Raw genomic sequence first — 21,151 nt, 5'->3', positions numbered from 1 at the left:
TTTGAAATTTGTTCTACAAATGTGGGCATCTATGGATTTGTTTGTTCTCCTATGCAGATCTAATAAAATTCACAGAGGGGCTAAACAGACACTTATTGAATAAATTCATTATATCTTAATCCTTTGGCTGAGATTTGCATTTATTATAACTTAATTTTCTTTCATCTTTAGTGATTTTTTTTCTCTAAAAGATTCTCATCTTTCCATTTAAATTATGTGTTGAATTACTTTAGCAACCCATAGTTCAGGGTCAATTGCTGTTTGTTTGTTTTTTTAACCCTAAAAAGAATAGCTATAACATTAATTTATTAATAAATTAATACAATTTATTAAATGCTTAAGACATATCAGGCACTGTGCTAAGCACTTTTTCTACTGTTACACATTTAAGCCCAAACAAAAGTATGTGAGAAGTTTTATTACTCCTGTTTTATTGATGAGAAAACAGAGGCCCAGAACAGTTCTATAACTAACACAGGGCCACAAAGCTAAAAATGTGTTTCAATAAGACTCGTTTTCTTCAAAGCCCATGCTCTTAGCTACTCTATTGCTTTCCAGAGATATTATTTAATTTACTGTTATTATAATTCAGATGAACATCCCAATGTAAGCATCATGTTTCTTTAATTCTCAGACATCTATTTTTTACATTTAAAAGTTATGATGTTAGAATGGTCTTCTAGTTGGTCAAACATCATGTCCAGCCCAGAGCTGTTGAATAGAGGTGACTCACCAAGAATGGTTTTGTACAATTAAGGGTGTATCCTCTAAGCCCAAGGCACAGGCTTATTATTATCAGCAGATTTTTTTTCTTTAATCATAGCCTTCTGGTCATTTGAGGAAGCAGCTCCTGTCCTATAGCAAATCCTTTCGCCTTGCCAAACCAGCTGTGCTCAGCCATTGTTTATTGGTACATTGGTGTGTGATTTCTGGGTAACTTGAATGGGTAAGTCCTTTTAATTTTTTATTCTTTTTATAATTATAAAAAGTAATGTTGTTTACTTGTTTATTATTATTTTTTTACTTGACTGGCTCTTTAAAGACTTAAGAGAGGGTGTTTGACTTGACTTGCTGCCACTTAAGAAAATTTCACAGTGGTGAAGACCTAATTTCATCAGGAAACATTCTGAGCTTCAGTTAAAATGTAAAATGCTTTCTTTAGCCCCAGGATAAAATAAAATTTCATTTGCTTTTACTTTTCTGCAATAACACCAATAAAGAGACATTGCCAGGGGCACAAAGGAAGCCAATTCCATAGCTGAACAAATCAATGGTAAATATACTTGCCAAATCCTGAATATACCCACCGTGTGAGTATATTCACACACACACACACACACACACACACACACACACACACACACACACACACACTGAACTGTCCAGGGTAAGGAAGAGATTTCCCTAAAATAACTTAATGTCCTACAACCCTAGATTTTCACATTCTCAAACTCTTTATACACACAGTGGGTTTGTGTGAAAAGTTATAAACCGAAAACACATAGCATCCTGAGTGAAAGCATTACTGAATGTTGACTTGTGTGCACGACCTGATTCTAACTAAGCACTTTAATCCTAGAAGCTGGTGGCATTATTATTCCCATTTTTCAGATGAAGAAATTGAGGCACAGAGAGGGTAAATCCAAAGGTCTCACAGCTGATGAATGGGAGTCTGGTTCCAGAGCCCATGTGTATTTTTTGACTATACACTCTACTGCCTTTTGCTGTATATCCAAACCAAATATAGGTTTCCAAAAAATGCTAGACAAAACTCTAAACCATAATGATGATGATGATTATGATGATGATGACAATTATAATTATGGCAATCACTTATTGAGTCTTTAACTGTGGACTCAGGCAGTATGGTAGGCTTTTTGTCACGCATTATTTCATTTAATCTTTATAATCTCGAGATTTAGGTATTATTTTTATTTTATAGTGAAACTGAAGCTCAGAGAGCTCAAGTAATTTGCTTAAGGTCACAGAGCTGGTTATTGGCTGACTTGGTAATTCAAATAAGTCTGTGTAGCTAGTCCATTGCCTAGCTTCCACATGTGCATGAGTTCTTGATTTGGTAAATAAAAAAATCTAGAATGTTCTTCTTAGCACTGTGATAGTCATTATAAACTTATGAGCACTAATTACCATTAGAAAACGTGCTACCTTCCCACCTCAGAGTGAAGTTGGGTATCTCATAATGTTAAAATACCTTAACATCCCTGGGTAAGGTTTGTACTTTTTGGCTTTAGAATGTAGCATTTCTTTTAAAATTAATCACTCTTTGGAACAGTATCTGACTTCTGAATTCACTGCAAATGAATGACATGGTCAGAAAGGTAGAAAAATGACTGAAGTTTTTTCTCCGTATTTGCTTATAACTACTGGTTAGGAAAAAAAAGAACAGAAAACAAAAATTCTTAAATATATTAAGATTTCCCAATTTTTTTCATTTACTGTGATTCAGTAAATGAAAATATAAATTCCAGACAGGGAAGCAAAGCTGCAAATCCCAGGTGGTGGGATTTCTTCCCGATAAGAGCCAAAAGCCAGGAGCCTGAGGATAGATTTGGGTATGTTACTTCTGGGTGAACTTTCAAATATGAAGAATAGTTAATGTCAAGAACTCAAACGAAAGAATCTCTAAATGTATGAAGAGTTTTCTTTTTGTACCTTTTCTGGGAAAGCTCTGTGGAGATTTTTAAGAAATTGAAAATGGGCTGGGTATAGTTATTATGTGATATTTTAAGCAAGGCTAATTTATTAACCTGATTCCAGTGTATTCTTGCTTTTTTTGTACCACATTAGTACAAGCCAAAGGAACACACACACACACACACACACACACACACACACAGAGCAAATCATTTTTGCCTTTTTTTTTTTTTTTATGTAATTTGACCACTTTATAAGGCCTGAACAAGTATCTTTGTGCCAACAGATGCAGGGCAGGCACTTTTTTTCTGGAAAGATGATTGTGTTTATATCATGAAGATTTAAAAAAGTATAGTTCTACATGAATGTGACCAATTCATCTACTTTAGAACTATAAGTGTCTTGGACTCTTCTGGCACTAGGGGCATGTTTCTAAAACTCTGGGACTAGACTTCATGAGTGGGGAACACTGATTTTTCTGTAATGTAATTCTTTTTCAATGTAGGGTATTTGTGTACCATATCAAATCAACTATTGTAACAGTTTCTAAAATAAAAAAAAATTATATAAAATCAATGCTTATTTACTATATGCAGAATACCAATCAAGCTTCTATGTTCACACTCATTTCCACTCTCATGGGCTGGGAGAGTGGTCTCTGGGATGTGGGCAGGTAAAGGCCAAACAAAACAAAGATTGTAACTCTAGCTCCTGAGAAGGGTATGGGTTTGTAACTGGCAAAACGATTCGCCATTAAATTAGAAGAATTAATTCCTAATAATTCCTTCTAAATAGTAAAGCATTTTTTCCACCACAAATTCTCAAATGGTAGGGCATAGTGGTACATTTTACTTGGACATTGGAACAGAAAGATCAGAAGGAAATACACATCAGTGGATAAAATTTCTATTTTGAACTCTTAAAATTTACCGAGGGCCAGCAGCCTGGCAGGAATGAATTGGGGTATTCTATTTTGGGCACAACTCTAGGTAACAACTTTCAGGACTAACCTGATCTGAGAATGAGTTATAGATATTATAACCAACTTTTACTCCACACCAATACCCCATCCCTCCAGAAATCTTAATAGGCTTTTGAGAGCCTCCATTTAGAGCTGGCTGCATAAAATGATCTTTTGATGAAAAGGGATTGGAACAAGGGTTAAAGCCGACATTGAAAGGTGACTGTGGAGGGCACAGTGTTCATACAACCCTCCTTTAATATGTGTGGTGTGCACCTGTGATAAGATGATTCATTACCCCGGGCCGCTCTTTGACAAGCTCCATCGTTCAGCCCTCGGGTTCTGACGGGACAATCCTGCACCCGCCCAGGAAATATAACAAGGTCAGCTTTTTCCCCCTGGGACGTAGATGGAGACGGTTTAGCTTATAATGCATCTCTGTTTATTCTTTATGTAAAATAAAAACAAGGTTCACGACATCGAAATTCCTGTTCTCTACAAGCAGGGATGCGTAAACTTACTGCTGGGTAAACAACTCTGAGAGGAAAAATCTCGGAGAGGGTGCAAGCATCTTCTCCCTTGTGTTTAATCATCAGAAACAGGAACATTTGAGATGGAGGTGCCGTAACCACCGAAGCTGCGCTCTGTGTTAGGCCTTTGAATGGAGGGCACCCCGAAACCATCAGCTTCAACTCTTGTTTGATTTTCATGCAGCTTTTACATTTATTGGGGTCTTGAAGATAGAGCCACACTCATCTAAAGCTCCATCAGTACCTTGGCGACCGCAGTGCTGGCACATTAGTGGTGTAAGGGAACAGGAACACTGCTTAGTAGGACATGAGGAAGGTTTGCTGGCCCTGGCAGACTGAAGTAAATCTACAAGCATACAAGAGATTACTGAGCTTCCATGAGAATTAGCAAGAGGCTGGGGTCCTGACATGTAGTGGGCTTCACTCTAACTCACTCTTTTTTTTGATGCTTTTATAGGACTTCTTTCCCATTACCTCTTTATACATTCAGAAAATGGCTTTATTAAGGCTGGTTTAGAAATCTTAGAAGCAATTAGAGAAGGAAACTTATCAGTTTCCCCCATTACCCATTTAAAAAGAATTAAAAAAATAGAAAAAGCGAAACAAATTTTATTTTTAAAATTAACCTTTCTTTTTTTTTTTTTAAAGAATGCCCTGTCATAAAAAGTAATTTCTTCAGTTAATATTAGAACATAAATCGCCATACAAAAATAAAAACAAAATACAACTTAGACATACTAGGGGAAGGAAAAAAGACCTTGCTTCTAAAATATAGAAAAACCTCCCAACCCTTTTCCTATTCTTGACATTGCTAGTAAACATTATTTATTTGCCTCAAATGGATGCAGTTACATGTCACTGTCATGCAAAAAAAAAAAAAATCATTTCCTTTCCAAGTTCAATCTGCCATAAAAATTCACTCTTGTTCAACCCATCTCCCACTCACCTGTCCTTGTGCATTAGTAACTAGTTGACCCGTGACCCCCTGAAGACTGGAGAGGGCATTGCCAAAGGCCTGTGAGCTTGCTATGGAGCCCATGGCTGCTGCTGCTGCAGCCGCTGCAGCCTGACTTGCTAGTGGATTATTAACCAGCTGCAAAGAGAGAAAAGATCAGGGTGAAACCACTGAGAGAGGCACAGGTACAGCACATGGATACAACATTCACTGGGGGCAGGAAGTTCTCTCCCCAGTTGGCTCATGCAAAGGGCCCAGAACCCACTGAAGGGGACCTAGTGAACATTCCCTCTGAAGCTGTAAGGTTTGAAGGAGGTTAGACTGAGGCTGGAAGGAAAATATTCTCCACCAACATTGGGCTACTTAATGGAGCCTGGGTTTAGGACTAGCCCCAGAAGAGAGTGAGGTGGGCCCAAGGTTTGAGGTGGGCCATTAGGAACTTCTCAGGTGGAAAAATGATTTTAGAGAAGTCCTTGAGTTTTGTCCTCTAGACCAAAAAAACTCTGAGGAAATGTCTACTTTTTTTGAGGTAACAGACAGAATGTGGGGTTCAAATAGGATGGGAGTAGGAGTGGAAGAGAGGAATAGATTTTAAGCACTTCTGCAAATGAATTGATATTTTTCATTTGTGAATTACAGTTTCCTTTAGGGTCATTAGGTAAAGCACATACATCACTTCCTTCTCCAAGGATGAAGGAAACAAAGTCAGTAGAAATGGAAACCTTCAACCTCTGTGCTCTCTGAGGGTAAATCTATGGTTGGGACTTTTGGGGGCACTTATTCTGACCATGAGATTCGAGGCCAATGAGAAAGATCCTTTGATAAATGGCCAGGTTGACATCTGCTTGCTGTTTTAGCTAATATAAGACATTCCCTTGGCCTCTTTCCTGGGACAGGAGTGAGATAGGGAGAAGAATTTTGTTGGATTGGGGGTGGGGAGGTACTCAAGGAGGACGTTATGGCTGCCAAATCTGTTTTTCCATGGAGACCAATTCAATATTCTCTATCCTGCCAATTTTCCACACCACAGGTTTTCAGGCCTTCTGACCATGAGGCAGAAGTGTAGTTTGAACTAAAATCTGCATTTAGGTTAATGACTACATATAAATTCAAGAAACATTTAAACTATTTTCACAGTATTGGTTTTGATACATGAATTTCATTTGTATTTATTCTAGGGTGTTATTTTTTTTCCCATATAGTTCCTCTCAAGTACAACAACGTTGTGTATAATAATGCATTTTCCATCACCAGTTTCCACATCCATGAAATTCCTGCATTTTAGCAGAAATCTGCTAAGACTAAGACTTGGTGGAAAAAGAATTGATGCAATATTTAAATTCAAGTCTTGGAAACTCTTTGAAAGGTGCCTCTTTTTCTTTTTCTTTTTTCATTTTTTTTTACTTTTTACTTTTTCTACCCTTTGTCTTAGTCTCTCTTCTTTCTCTTTTCCTTCTTCCCTCTTTTTTCCCTTTAAACATATTTTATTATTTAATTCCTTTGGATGTCTGCCTAGAGTTTATATCATCAATGAGGAAGGAAATTGTCAGAGGAACATCAAAAAGACAGGAACTTAATACTTTTTTTCATTAATAGGATATCTTATTGGTTTTTTATTCATTTATAACCAAATTTCACATAACTAGTTCTACTGAAATTCCATTGACCCAGCACAATTTTTTTTAGAAATAAAAATACATTTTAAGTTTATTACTTTATGTGTCTTTTGCCTTTATCTCTCTCCTAAAAGACAATAATGATTTCCATTTTAAGGAGAAAAAAATTCTCATTCATTGGCCTAAAGAGAAACCCTGTCTTATGCCAGATTACCATCATGGGATTTAAAGTTCAGGTTGCCCTTGATCTTGGTTTTCTGAGTATATCTTTATATAGTGTATGTGAGGCAGGTAATGGTAATATTGAGAGAAAACTCCCTCCGGTTTTGATTTGACTACATATAGTGAAAGAGTTCATAGTGTGTTCATTTTTTATTCCTAAAGTGAAGAGACCCCTTGAGAAATCCTGGCCCCAAACTGCCAGGACAGACACTGCCCAGTGGTATTCTCTTCTCAGGTTGTCTGCCAGCTGCTATGTCTACATTTCTTTTGTGCAATACAAGTGGAAATCATAATGAAATTCCTGAGTTTCAGGGAGATCACAAAATAAGCTTCTTAATCCTCAAAGAAAGATTAAATTATGTGCAGTTGAGTATACAATTTTGTCCATGAATTGTGAGTAAAATATTCAAGTCAGTATATACAAAATGCTCTCTGAAGAAAATAAGACCGTGATTCCTATTTAATGAAGAGAAAATATTTTTAGAAATTGTAAGACATTTATCTACTATCTAGATCAATGAAAAATTCATGTAGGAAATTGTGGAATTACTGTCTTGATACAATACAATAATTTAGATCGACAATTTCCTACATTTAGGACACTTGTGTGTTGTTCAGCTATAGTCCCATTGATTTGCTGTAAATTCAGGCATTATATAAAGAATAAATTATTGTTCTGAATGTAAAATAAAGTAGGTAACTTAAAAGTGAACTCTAAGCTTTTGAGTTATGGGACCAGTAATGAGTACCCCTCTACTGCTTTAGAAGATTGCTTCAGCAATCATGAATGTACAGATTTTGTTAATTTTTAATATTTCCTTTATATTCTGGTCCTAGTTTCAACCTTAATTTATTCCATTTTTTGCTGCCTTTACCTCTTAATGGAGCAAACTTCAACTTGATGACTCTTTTTATTTTCTATCCTGCAACCCTAGGACTTTGTGAAAGGTGTATAGGCTCTGGGGAGATGCCTGCTGACTCCTGGAACTAGTACTAGAACTAAAGGTGAGGGAGTGTGGTATATACAGACAGCTGGTGCAAGTCAATCTGTAAGCTGACAGCATTTCAGGTGGACCATTGGGTTATTGATGGATGCAGCTTAATAAATATCTTTTGGCTTTTCTGTCTGTAACTGCCAAGGCAGGGATGTAATATGCATAAGGTATGTGGCAGAGAGAGGGAGGGAATGGTAGGGAAACCATACGTGTTCTCTTCATCACCTCGGGTCATGTCACTCTGTATTGTCCCCAGTCATGTCATGTTAGCAATGTTCCTATCAATACTTCCTCTTGATTGGAGGCTCAGGGTTGATTTGGACAGCAGGGTGCCCAGGCACAATAAATACACATAATAAGCTGAATATTTTGAAGTTGCTGCCAAGTTTATGCCTTTAGATCTTTCATTGCCAATGTACCTGACCAGCAAAGGATAGCCTAAATAAAGTCTGATTTACAGTATGCTTGTGTTTTCAACAGACCAACTTGAAAGGAATGCTGAATTCTGGTGCATGCTTATTTATAAATGTGGAAGCTCTCAAAACAAGGATTTGCAGAGGGCTAGAATTCTTGTGTTCCATCCAAATGGATTCTAGGCGTTGAATACATCAAGCTATAGTTCTGGAATCCTCAGATAGTCTAAAAACCTACTAATAGAAACACTAATTTTTTAAGACAGTCATCCTCCTCACCCCAAATTTTATAGAATACAATAACAGAATAAATTAAAAAAATAGTTTCGTACCAGTAAGGAAGGAACCCAAACATCACACAGCCCTGTCTCTCCATTCATGGAAATAAGGGCATCAGCTCTGAAACCAGACTGCCTTGTCTGTGACTTTAAGTAAACCATGCCTCATTTTCTCATGGGAAAAATGGGCATAAAAATGGTATTCATTTTACAAATAGTTTTTATTCCAGGTGCACACTCACAGAATTATGATGAGAATTAACATGTAAAATTTTAGAATAATACTTGGCATATATCATGTTTTTAATAAATGCTAGCTATTATTTTCACAGTTCATATTATGCATGAGGATATTGACCTAATCAACTTATCAGAATTAGAACTCAACTACATAAATAATATAAACCTAAGTAACTGTATTCTCTGGTTTTATATTTTAAGCGTATCCTCGAATTTTACTGTACATATTTTTTTAGAGTAGCTTGAAGGAAAATATTAGCTAAGTAACATGATTATTAGGTGGAGTGAGTTTCATGATTAAAAAGACAAATACACTGTCTAAAAATATTTCAGACTGGAGGACATCAGAGAAAATGATTTGAGACATGATTTCACCTACTTGTCTTGAGCATCTCATATTTCATTATTTATGGAGAAACTTATAGAGAAAGTAGTGCTTTGATTTTGAGACCAGGGTCAGTAGGTGTCAGATCAGCAAGAGAGGACTTCTTTTAGTATGTTATCCTTACACTTAGTTTACATTTGTTAGATTTCCATAAGGGTACCCCATTTTGGAGTTTAATTCCTGCCTCATGTCAAAATATGATGAATGAATCTATCCCACTCTTGCATCGATTGGTAGTAAAAGAATGCAGGAAAAAGATTTATTTAAAAAATTTCCTTAGGATTTACAATAGTTTATTTCTATATCCTCATATTGACATGGACATTTGGTATAATGAAAATAAATCTATATTCCTAAATCTATAGTGCTCCATGCACATCCTTGTTATCTTAATGGTAATGAGAAGAAAACCAGTGATAAAGTCTCTTCAAGGTGTACTCTTAGATGATGTCATTATCACATCGAGTAAATGTCACCATAGATGATGCCACTACGAAATGGAGGGGTGTCTTTTTTCAAATTTTGCCCCATGTTCTTGTTCTCTGAAAGATGCACATCCAATAGCTAGTAAAGAATTCAGGCTTTTTCAATCTGAGCATTAGTAGTGAATTCATGAAAATTTGCTGATGGTGTTATTTTATTATTATAAATCTTATTTACAAAAATACGGCAGCATGATGAGGCAGTATAGCTATTGTATTATATTCCTATGTTTACACCTTTATTCCAAGAGGGCTTTATGAATGCAGCAGACTCAAAACCTTTCTTTGGAGCATAATGGCCCATGATCTATAGTTTTATCATTCTCCTCATGAGCTATGTGGATTTTATAGAGTATGGATTTTGGAGCAGCTCTTTTTGCTACTAACTTTTCAATTTAGAATCTTGAAATTGTGGTGCAATTTGTTTTTAAATGACGATGTTCATAAGTGCATTCATCACAGTTCACTCCTTATTTAAAGTAAAAAGTGACTTATAGTGGCTGCCTGGAAATAGGAGAATAAACATGGCCTTTTGAGTTTATTCATATACATTAAGTCTTTGCTTTTCTTATACTGTATATATGAAAACTGTATCTCTTGGTTTCTTGGGACTCTTTTAAACAAATCAGTACTTCTACTTCTTACCCTTGAGTCTTTTCTTAACAGGTCAAGGAGATGCCAGCAGACAAACCCTGGAAGGGTAGCCATATACATCTCAACTACCTACTTAATGTGTGTTTTATCCTATGAGGCTTTCCCCCTTGGTTTCAAAATAACTACATGTTATAAAACTCTCATAACAGTCAGGAATCAGTTTGTAGGTTGAATACTGAGCCAAGCTTTGCTTCTTGTTCTCTGCTCACTTCCCTGCAGAGATGACAACATGCTAGATGCTGACCATCCAACTTTCTGCCAACCGAAGTCAACAGCACTACTTTCACATATTACTCACTGATTTACTCTCTTTATTCCTCTATCTAGAATGTAAATTTTTGTTGACTGCTATGTCTAGTTTTTTCAACAGTACCAATCACCCAGTAGGCCCCGAATCAATGTTTATTGAATGAATGTATGAAGAAGTGAGTTGAAGTTCTCAAGGCCTGACTGGGACCTTGATAGGAGTTTCAACCTTCAATATTCACAGAAAATAGTAAAAATGTGGGGGAAAAATTTGTTTAAACTCTTCTTTTTAAAAATACATCATTGTACAGTCTCACACACAGTGCTGGACTGACTGGTGAAAGCCTCAAATATAGGTAACACAATTCTGAAGGTTCTTGAATAATTCCTGATGTGTCAGTTCATCATGTGAGTTTGGCACCAGCACTTACAGCTTTCCTTCAGCTGCCCAGGCAGATTCCCACAAGGTGAAAAGGGGCATTGAACAGACTTTCTGACCAGTTGGGAATACTCCAGTATAAAAAATAAAACTCAACAATGGCAACATCTAAAGATGAAGACCCAGAGATTCCATGAACATCTTGTACCAAAAGTCTCCGGATACCCGCAGAAACTGCATGGCTGGAATTGAATGGGGATAGGGCTGGGTGGATGGCTAATCTTTAGTTTTGATGTTATTTGGGAGCCATTTTTTTTCCCTTGGTTTGTGGTGCTAGAGATGGTGTTGGGCTATGGAGCCTATATTCCCAGCCCAGCCTCATGGACTAGAGAAAAGCCCATGTAGACAGCAGCATGTGTGGGAGCACAAGAATGGACTCATAGGCCCCTGAGTACAAACAATGCTGCTTTGAGAACAGTTAATAGGAAGTGGCATCGGTGAAGGTAGGGGCATGTTCTCCCTTTGTGCAACCTCACTGTGGTGGGACTTTAGAGAGCATCTAGCCTCTTGGACATTTAGGTGAGATTCTACTCAGATGCCATGTACCCTGGACATCAAGGCATCAGTTGTTAAGGGTGGAAAATTTTCAAATGGCCAACTTCTCCTTCTACAATCTGCTTGCTTGTTTAATGTTTAACCAGGGTGTAGTTCTAAGAGATATCCTGTGCAAAGATATGCCAATGGCCAACTTATGCTAATGTTAACCAGGACGTAGTTCTAGGAAATATCCTGTGCAATGATATGCTAATGGTCAACTTATGCTAATGTTAACCAGGATGTAGTTCTAGGAGATATCCTGTGCAAAGATATGCCAATGGCCGACTTCTGCTTCTGTAAACATGCTTGCTTGTTTGATGCGGTTTTAGGCTTGATAAGCTACCTCCTCTGGAAGCTCAGGACAGATCTCCTCTAACCCTGCATGGTAGAGCGTCAGTTGCCTGCTGGCTAATAAAGGCTTACAATTCATCTCAATTGGCTCAGTGGGTCTTAGATTGGGTTGTACCACAACACAATGAGCACATGTGGACATCCAAGAGAGTATTCTAGAAGTACACTATTGAGAGGTAGATCCTGCGGGGGGGCCCAGGTCTAGGTTGTGCAGGATGATGAATGAGATTCTGTACCAAGGAAATAAGGAATGCTTGAAGGAGGGTCAGGAAATATACAAGTCTGGTTGGCACACTATGATTTTGTGGCAAACTATAAGAAAGCTCCCCAAAGGGAGGCATTTCTCTTTTGGTTTTAAATTTACTGATAAAATACTCAAGTTCAGGGTTGAGGGGAAAAAAATAGCTTTTAACTTAACCCAATACATTTGATCTTGAAGTAGAGAGATCAACATTATGGAAACATACCAACTCTAAATCAGATTTCATCCAAGTTATATGTAGACAAATACTGTGTTACTACAAAACTACATATCTTATTTCCTCTTCTGTCTAGTCCTCCATTTAATAACCTGAAAATCTATCTTTTTATTGTTTCATGCTTCTTTCTTACATACAATAGTGCTATTCTTACCAATTGCCTATTGTCATGGAACATTAGTTAGGTGAATTTGTTGATATTTCTGTATTTTTTATTCTATCATCCAGTTTAGACAAGTGATTGGAGTACTCCTGTGATGAAAGAAAAAAGGCTATACTTTTTTTTTTTTTTTTTAAGGAAATAAATTGCTGCTACAGCACAGTAGTTTGTATTATTTAGTTTCGAGCTCTGGGAACACACAGCATGCTCTTTCCCCACCCATGCCTAATTTCCTTAAGTTACTCCCCAACACTTGTTGAATTCCCGCAGGGAAAATAGGTGCTTTGGAGGGCAGAAGAAGATAAGAAAGGAATGAGGAGCTCAAAGAAAGACAAAATACGGCCTTCCTTAGGAGCCTCAGGACAATTCTGTTCATTAGCTATTTTCCAATAACCATGGTGCAGTTTCTGATCCATGCCCCAGGGATACACAGGTGAATAAGGCAAGAGCGTCTTGCCTTGAGGCACTTCCAGTCTAATTGATTAACTGATGATTTTCAGCCTATGAAGCAGGTGCTCTAAGAAAGGGGAGCATAGAGACCGGATGAAGGGCTCTTGCAAGGTCGCAGGCCACCAGACCACTTAGGGACTGAATCTTAAAGGATGATTAGAAGCTGATTTGGGAGGAAGTGGGAAGGGAAGAGAAAAGGCTTCTCAACTCCTGGGAATAGTCTGGTCACAGCTGTGGAGGTTAGAGACAGTATTTTGTTGGTGTGGAGCCACTAAGCTGGCACTTGGATATTTTCGGAACGTGAAATGGAAGGAGGGAAGTGGCAGATTATGAAGTAAGGAGTGAGCTTGTGGAGGGAGAACTTCATATGCTAGTTTATAGGGCTTGTCATTCATTCTACTGGCAAGGGCAGAGAAACGTGATCAGATCTGAAATTTTGAATGGTTTCTTTGGAGACTGAGTTGGACTGTAGTTGGACTGTAGGCCAAACTGGAAGCTAAGGAGAATAGGAGGTCTCTGGAGCAAAGATAGAGCAGAGGATTGCCCTTCACTAGGAGAAGGGTATAGCTTGGGCTACCTTTGCCCATGTACTACATGGAAGAATGGTCTAGTTCACCATTCATTGATTCAGCAAACATTGAGTACCAACTATATGCCAGGTACAGAGATGTGGTCTCATCTTTGAAGAGCTTTCAGGGTGTGCAGGGACAGATATGAGTATAAGCTACAGTAGGCGTGGACTCAGTGACCTGTGGGAACATTGGGGTGCCGACTAGCTCAATGTGGAAAAAAGAGGGGTGTCAGAGAAGATTCAAGAAATAATTGTGCTTAATCTTGAATAAAAAATGGTAGATCAACTGAGCAGGCAGTTAATGCTTAAGAAAGATTAAGTTCAAAATTATGAGAACATTAGAATATCTGGTATGTTCTGAATGTTCAGAGCATAATATGGGCAGGAAAATTCTTAGCTGGTTTCTGAAGGTAGAGAAAGAAGTTAGAAAAATATGTATCTGAATGATGTGCAGGTGCTCATATGGTTTAGAGTGTCTCCTGATCCATTTCCCCTGTAGGCTGTTGCTATGAAAGCACCTAAATATCCATATCATTTTGCAAGATCATGGAGATAGCCTTAACAGCTTTGCAGCTCATGAAACAACACTAATTGATAGTCAGCAAGTCATAAAACCCTTTCCCTTATTCTATTAAAGGGAAATCTAAATTGCAGACTGACCAAGAATTAACAATTGAATTTTGAGTAATAAAAACAAAGCCATCATCTTTTAAAGTACAAAATGATCTCTTATACAAAAAATTACAAAGGTGCATTATGAAGGGACACCATTGTATCCATGGCTGCATCTATGTGTGAAGGCTGAGCTTTGAATTTTTATAAATTATAATGATATAAATTAATTATAAGGGTCATTTCAGTTTATGATTAAGATTTTGGGTATCTGAGAATCTACCCAGAGAAAATGGAAGTCTTTTATTTACTTTGAGGCTATTTGACTCCTGAATATATATGTTTTCTATAGACACTCATTTTACCATTGAAACTTGGGAAACTTTTCATAAATCCAACCAGTTCTATTTATCACTTGAAAAGAACAAAGCATATGTGTTTTCTTCCTTCTGTTCCAATAAACACATTGGCTATTAAAATATGCTTGTAACAAGTGTAACATATAATATTCTGGTTTGTTCCACCCATGGACAAATGGAGAGCCTGTTTAAGCTGTTACTGAATTTTATTGTTATGCGTAATGGTTTGCTTGCCTCATAAAATTTATTCGCTGAACAGTTATTGTAGAAGTCAGAAGATCTATTCTTCCCACAAAAAACACAGCATTTGGGTCATGCATTAATTTTTCCCAAGGACCAGCAGAAATCAATACACTTATTGTTGGTGTGCAATCGACCTTTTGAACACCTACTTTCTTGAATTCACAATATGGATTGGATTTACCATTTAGACTATAGGGAGAAGCAAATGCCATACTGGTCATGTCACACCTATCTTTAAGTGTGTGTCCAAATGCAGCCCTACTTATGGGAGTTCCTTCATTGTAAAGAGGTGTTTTTGGCAGTTGTCACATCCATGTCAGTGTCTGGAAGAGAACTTTACCATTAGAAAAAACAATGGTCCAAATTATTAGAGAAAATACGACTCTGTAGAAAGGGGAAGATAAATACATAAAAGAGAAAGCAAAAAACATGACCAGAATGCTCAAAGGTAAATAAAATCCTTCTGTGCTCACAAAATATATTGGTTATAGGTTGTTCTAAGAACATTAAACTAACAGTAAGAACCACTACCTGTAGGAGCCGTAAGCCAAGAAAATATAAAAAGTTGTTGTATAGATCGTTTGGGAAGTTTCCATTAATAAAACCGAACATAGGTTAAAAAACATAAAACTTAATCTCACCAAGAGCAAAAGGAAGGCTATGTTGGCATTTTCCCCATTTAGGGAGAAGAGAGCAGAAACTCAGTGACTGAAGAAATCAATCTACCTAGTCAGGAAAGAGGAGAATCTGTTTAAAATTTTTTTTGCCAATACTGGTAAGATCAGGGGAAATTAAAACACCTGGGTTCTCTTCCTTCTGTTAAATGAAAATTTTAACTAGATCAGTGGTTCTTAAAAATGGTCTCTGATGAGCAGATAAGCCACAGAGGTTTTAGGGGCCTATGTTGCTGAGCTAGCCTTCTCTGATGAATGCCCCTGATAAGCATGGAAGTCCACCAATCCATCATCTCTTATGCTGCACCGAGGCCTGGAGAAATCATGATTTCCTCCCTTCCCTGACAGCTCTGCAGGGTTTGGGTTGAAGGCCAGCACCAGGAATGCTCAGATTCTCTGGAGTAGGCTAGAAGAAAGGGATTTCTATAGCAGAGGTTCTCAGCGTGGGGTCCCAGGAGTAGCAATATCATCTTCACCTGGGAAGTCTTAAAAATGCAAATTCTTGGCTTTTACCCCAGTACTGCTGAATTAGAATCTCTGGGGTGGGAATGGCAGTCTGGGTTTTAGTAACTCTTCAGGTGATACTGATGCATATTAAAGCCTATGGACCCTGAACTAGATGATCACTAAAGTTTCTTAGTAAAATTCTATAATGATACTGAAATGATGGAATAAGATTTGAAACAGTAGTATAATTTTTTGAGTTTTAGCCCTATAAGAGTTACTAAATGAATATGTTAAATTTTTTTTCCAAATCTTCTTTAGCAAGTGGGGACTAAGGCCGGAAGTGTTTAGGTCAGGGCATACAGCCAGTTTCTAAAGACTGCTGTTCGCTGACTTCCAGGCTGGCTTCCAGCTGCCAATGGGCAGCAGCATAGTCCATGGCCCTGGGCTGAGACTGACCTGTCCAACATGGTCAGAGCTGTCGCAATGTTCTGTCATAGGAACAACAATAGAATTTGAAATCCATAATAGATTTTTAATAATAATAAAAAAAAACTAATTACCTGATGTTAAAAGATAAGTAACTGTAAGTCAACCAAACAAGGATATTGAGGACAATAGCAAAACTAAGAGCTGGCATGTCTCAGTTTTGTGTGAATACTGAAGAAAACCAATGCAGAAGGGAGAAAAGAAGGCTGGTCATTGTTATGAAACTCAGGCAGAGATACAGCTGCTGGGAATTTGTGTCAGTGTATCTTTAGTATGAAACTCTAGAAATATTTGGGCTTTGGGAGATATATTCTTATGTCTGAATGGTAGAATTTTTACTCATGCTTTATTTGATTTTTCAGATTAGCATGTACAAGATTTAATTCCTGTTGGAATATCACTTAAAAAAAACAACAGCATGTATTTTATTCTTCATGCCTTTACACTTCTCCATTGTAGTACATGGAGGAAAAATAAAGCAAAACAGCCAAGTGTAAAAAAAGGAAGAATATAAAATACATAACTTTAGAGGTTATTATATAATTATTTTGCAGAAAACATCACTTAAATAAAATAATGTATTAAAATAGAAAATGAAAAATACATTAAATAAATAGGTCTACTCTTTCAAGATTTTGCTTTCAAGAACTTGGACAAATTGATCAAGAGTCACATGACTTTTTAATAAAAAAGCTATCTGCCAGATGTGTACTAGACATTGGGTTGATCATTTCATAAGGTATATAAATGTCTAATTATAATGCTGTACACCTGAAACTAATATAATATTGTACGTCAACTGTAATTGAAAAATTAATTTAAAAATACTTCAAAAAAGAAAAAAATCAAGTAACACAAGGAAATGTAACTTCTAAGAATTTATTAAAATAAATTGGAAGTTCATAATGTCTTTAGAACAATCTTGTTTTAGCTTATAGCTCTATGTGCTAGCAGACAAGGGTATTTTGGTGGAATAGTTGAAAATTATAGCAAGTCCCAAAGTGTGTTTAGTGGAACTCTGTTTTGGGATTTGATCAGGAATAAAAAGTTTGGAAAACACCACATGAAGCATTAACCTCTTGGTGACTTTTAATGCATCTCGGCATGTGAAAACTTCTGGAGGTTGTCCACAGGTAAAGAAAGCTGTTCAGCTTGTTTAACTCTGTATATTCCCAAAATATTTCATCATAGTTTCCCCTTTGTATGTAACACTAACTTCTATTCTATGTTATGCACTCTGAGAAAAGTTGGGAGATATATTGCTTTGTTATCTACAAATTTAACAAATGGACTGACTAATGGATAAGCTTGTAATCCACCTCGGCTATACTCATCAACTACATTTGAAGGAAGGACTTTAGATTCCAAACCTAGGCGTTCCACATACCATCTAGGTTTGAGCAAAATTCCCTCTGGTGCTCTTGTTAATGCTCATGCAAATTGGTTTAGATAAGGTTTATTGATTTAAAAAGAGTCCAGGAGATGAACCTTTGAGTATTCACAAATACATCTGCATTACCATAAAGTAAACATGACTGCGCTGTATCTCTATTAGGGGACATATCACAAGGAAGTGAGCAGATCGTTTTCATTATTACTATCTGGTGTAGCACCTTTTATATCCCAGAAAGAGTTTCTAATGGAATGGAATTCGGTGGAAATCAAGTACACCTGTTGGAGAAGAAACCCTTAAGAAGGGAAAATTGAAAGATAATTCTCTTTACCCGTGTGCTGGGATTTGGAATGGGGCCCTGTGTGTTCATATAGCTCTGTTTTCAAGGCTGTGGGTTTTGAACTCGATCTGTGACTGACTTGTCTAATTTTAGCTTGAGAATAATATTCTATTGTATGTGTCATAGTAAATAAATGCTAAATAGAGGGATAACGAATGCCCACTAAAACTTTCATTTTGTTTTGTTTTGTTTTGTTTTAAACACACATATTTTTATGTATCTAGAATATTACAATCAAGAAAAAAATGTGTGTGTTTTTTTGTATTAAGAAGCAAATTTACAAATTTACATTTGGTTCTCTATTCTCCTTACTTTCTGTAACCAGAAGATTTTTTTTAATCTTAGAAATATTGGTGAACAAATTTATTTGCACCTATAGATCATTTATCTCACAATTATAATAAAGGAAGACAAGTTACTCAAAGCTGTTGGTTTGAGTAAATGGTTTCCTAAACAAAATATAGTTACTGTAAATTGTAAGTACATCTTACAATTAAAAGCCTGGTTATGAAATAAATCAATTTTATGTTTTAAAACTTGTCTTAGATAAGGTTCTTTTGAAGTATGTCAGAATAAAACTAAAGTGTGTAAAATTATTGTTCCGGTAAATAAATTTATTTAAAACATGATATAATCATGTTTCCCTTAATTTTTACTTATGTGTGTGGAAAAGTAGTGTGGTGTTGTCACTTGTATATTTCTAAAAAAATGAAAGACACTATTTTTCCTTTTTATAGCCATTGTTACTAATACTATAACCACTACAGATATAGTTCTCTGTGACAAACACTTTCTCCAGAAGAGGGGAGAGTCAATAAAATGATGTACACTGATACCTGTAAATTGCCTGAAGTAAAACAAAACAATGGTAAATAAATTTAGGAAATGTAGTGAAAATCGTATTGCATTTCAGAAAATTTGTGAAACAATTCTATAATTTTCTAAACATCTTTAAATGCATTTCCATCTCATGAACTTTGTCACCTAGTATTTAATTAATAATCATGGAACACATTATACAAAAGCTTATCTCAAATAGAGATTTCAAATACAAAATGGGGCTAATGTACTAACCATTAATTAGAGAATAGATGGGAGAGTCATACCACAGCCAACTTTCCTTTGTTTAAAAATCACTTTGGTCATCAAACAAGGATACCAATAGGATATTCAAACAATAGAGGCAAGGAAATGACTTTTATTGATTGAGGGTCTGTGAAGACTCCTAGAGAAGTTCTTTCTTATGTTCCTAGGGCAGTTACATTTTCCATATAAACACTGAACAAAACAGTGAAACACTGCACTGTGAAAAGAGATGTGGCAAGTCGTTCCTTTCACCTAAAGTCTCTCCATTCTCTTGTGTAAAGGCTGGAAAGCTTCTACTTTGGTCCTTTCTTGAAGGCTCATAACCTGAGATATTATAATTTTCTAAAAATAACTGTTTCTGGTATCCTTTATTTTTATTTTATGAGTAAATGACATGGACGGATAGAATGACTGGTCTCAATGCAGAAGTCCTGCCTTTCCTCCTATAATCTAGGAACAGCCTTAGGAATCAGATAAACATGCTAGATATGTGCATTTAGAGGCAGTAACTGATACTTTGATTCATTCAGTGACTTCTACATGTAGCTCAGTGCCTGACATCCAAAGGACTCTATCAATGTTTAATTAAATCCTGATGCTTAATAACTATCAAAATGGCAGCTCAAGAGCAATTGTATGAAATGAAACTGCTTTGGGCAGATATTCTCTTATATCCAAATGGACAAAGTTAAATAACCATACCCAGATGATCAGTTCTGTTGTATGGAGGTGAGACCTTCTACCTTGTGAAGGTTCATATTGATATGACATGACTCCCAACATACTGACCTTATGCCAGCATTCCCATACAATTCCCTCTTCTTTAAAGGGGAAAATGTACTTGTCAGAGACATAATGGAATTTTAGAAAGTATATACTAATGTCAGGTTTCTATGAGTTCTGCCATTGTGGCATATCTTCAAAGAAGGAAAGATAAACAATAAGATAAAGATTATGAGCACCTTCTCATGGAGACAATGACTGTGGAGAGACAGGCAGGACAGTTCAAGGTAACCCCAGGTTCTTGGTGATGTGTTAGTTAGGTTCAATGGCTTCCTGTTCCTCCAGCAAGAGGTGTTCCATGTGGGCTCAACCTGCCACAGGGCCTCTCAGTACAATGGGTCCTGGGCAGCTCGTGCTCCCAGCTGGTACACAGCTCTGAACAATTGGTGCTTAGACTGTTTCTTCCCCACCTTCAAGGCTCATGTCATGAACCCAATAAAAGGGGGGAAGGAAGGGGCATGTGGCATTTACTATTATAATCATCTCTCTACTGGCCCACACAACCTGTTTCAAAGGCCTCTTTGTATTGAGGACAGACTAGACTTCAACAACCTGTCTAATGTTTATGCACAGGATAAGTGTGCTCATCACTGTAGTCCATCAATCTTTGAACCAACTTATTCTTGTTTTCTTTTGAATTATTTTTAGAAAGTTAAAGAAAGGAATTATAAATAAAATAAGGAGGGACGCTGACCTAACCATGACCATTATGAAGATAAAATGACTTTTCCCCTCATAGCCCAGTCCCTTTGCTGTTGCCAGAGTGACTGTCCTAAAAGATTTGCTGATATCATTCACCCATTTAAAATTCTTGCTTGTTCTCCCTTTGATACACAATAACATCTTATCTCTTTGGGATGACACAAAAGGGCATTTACAGTCTGGCCCAAATTCACAATTCCAGCCTCATCTTCACTCTGCCTCAGGTGTCAGAGCAAGACTAAAATCTCTGTGGCCATATTGTCTGGGTTCTAAAGGAGGCATCACCAGCCCCTTACCTAGACTGAGTTACAGGTGGGTTCTACCAAATGCAGACTGAAAGTTTAGCAAAAAGCTCTTAAAGAAGAACTGCCTTTGGGGTTGACTCCTGAGGGAAGATAGGGTAGGGG

The 21,151-nt window shown here is 36.9% G+C and overlaps 1 protein-coding gene across 1 annotated transcript in view; it reads right to left on the bottom strand.

Annotated features, from left to right (window-relative positions):
• Positions 1-21,151, bottom strand: part of POU6F2 (POU class 6 homeobox 2) — a 451,279-nt gene that overhangs the window by 46,675 nt on the left and 383,453 nt on the right. The window contains exon 6 of the mRNA XM_036231030.1: positions 5,093-5,239. Coding sequence (XP_036086923.1) covers positions 5,093-5,239 — 147 coding nt within the window. The remainder of the gene's footprint in view (positions 1-5,092; positions 5,240-21,151) is intronic.

Source organism: Rousettus aegyptiacus, unplaced genomic scaffold (genome assembly GCF_014176215.1).
Source record: "Rousettus aegyptiacus isolate mRouAeg1 unplaced genomic scaffold, mRouAeg1.p scaffold_m13_p_13, whole genome shotgun sequence".
NCBI classification, from domain to species: domain Eukaryota; kingdom Metazoa; phylum Chordata; class Mammalia; order Chiroptera; family Pteropodidae; genus Rousettus; species Rousettus aegyptiacus.
Note: the sequence above shows the minus strand (reverse complement) of the source record. Positions and strands in the feature narration are given on the sequence as shown.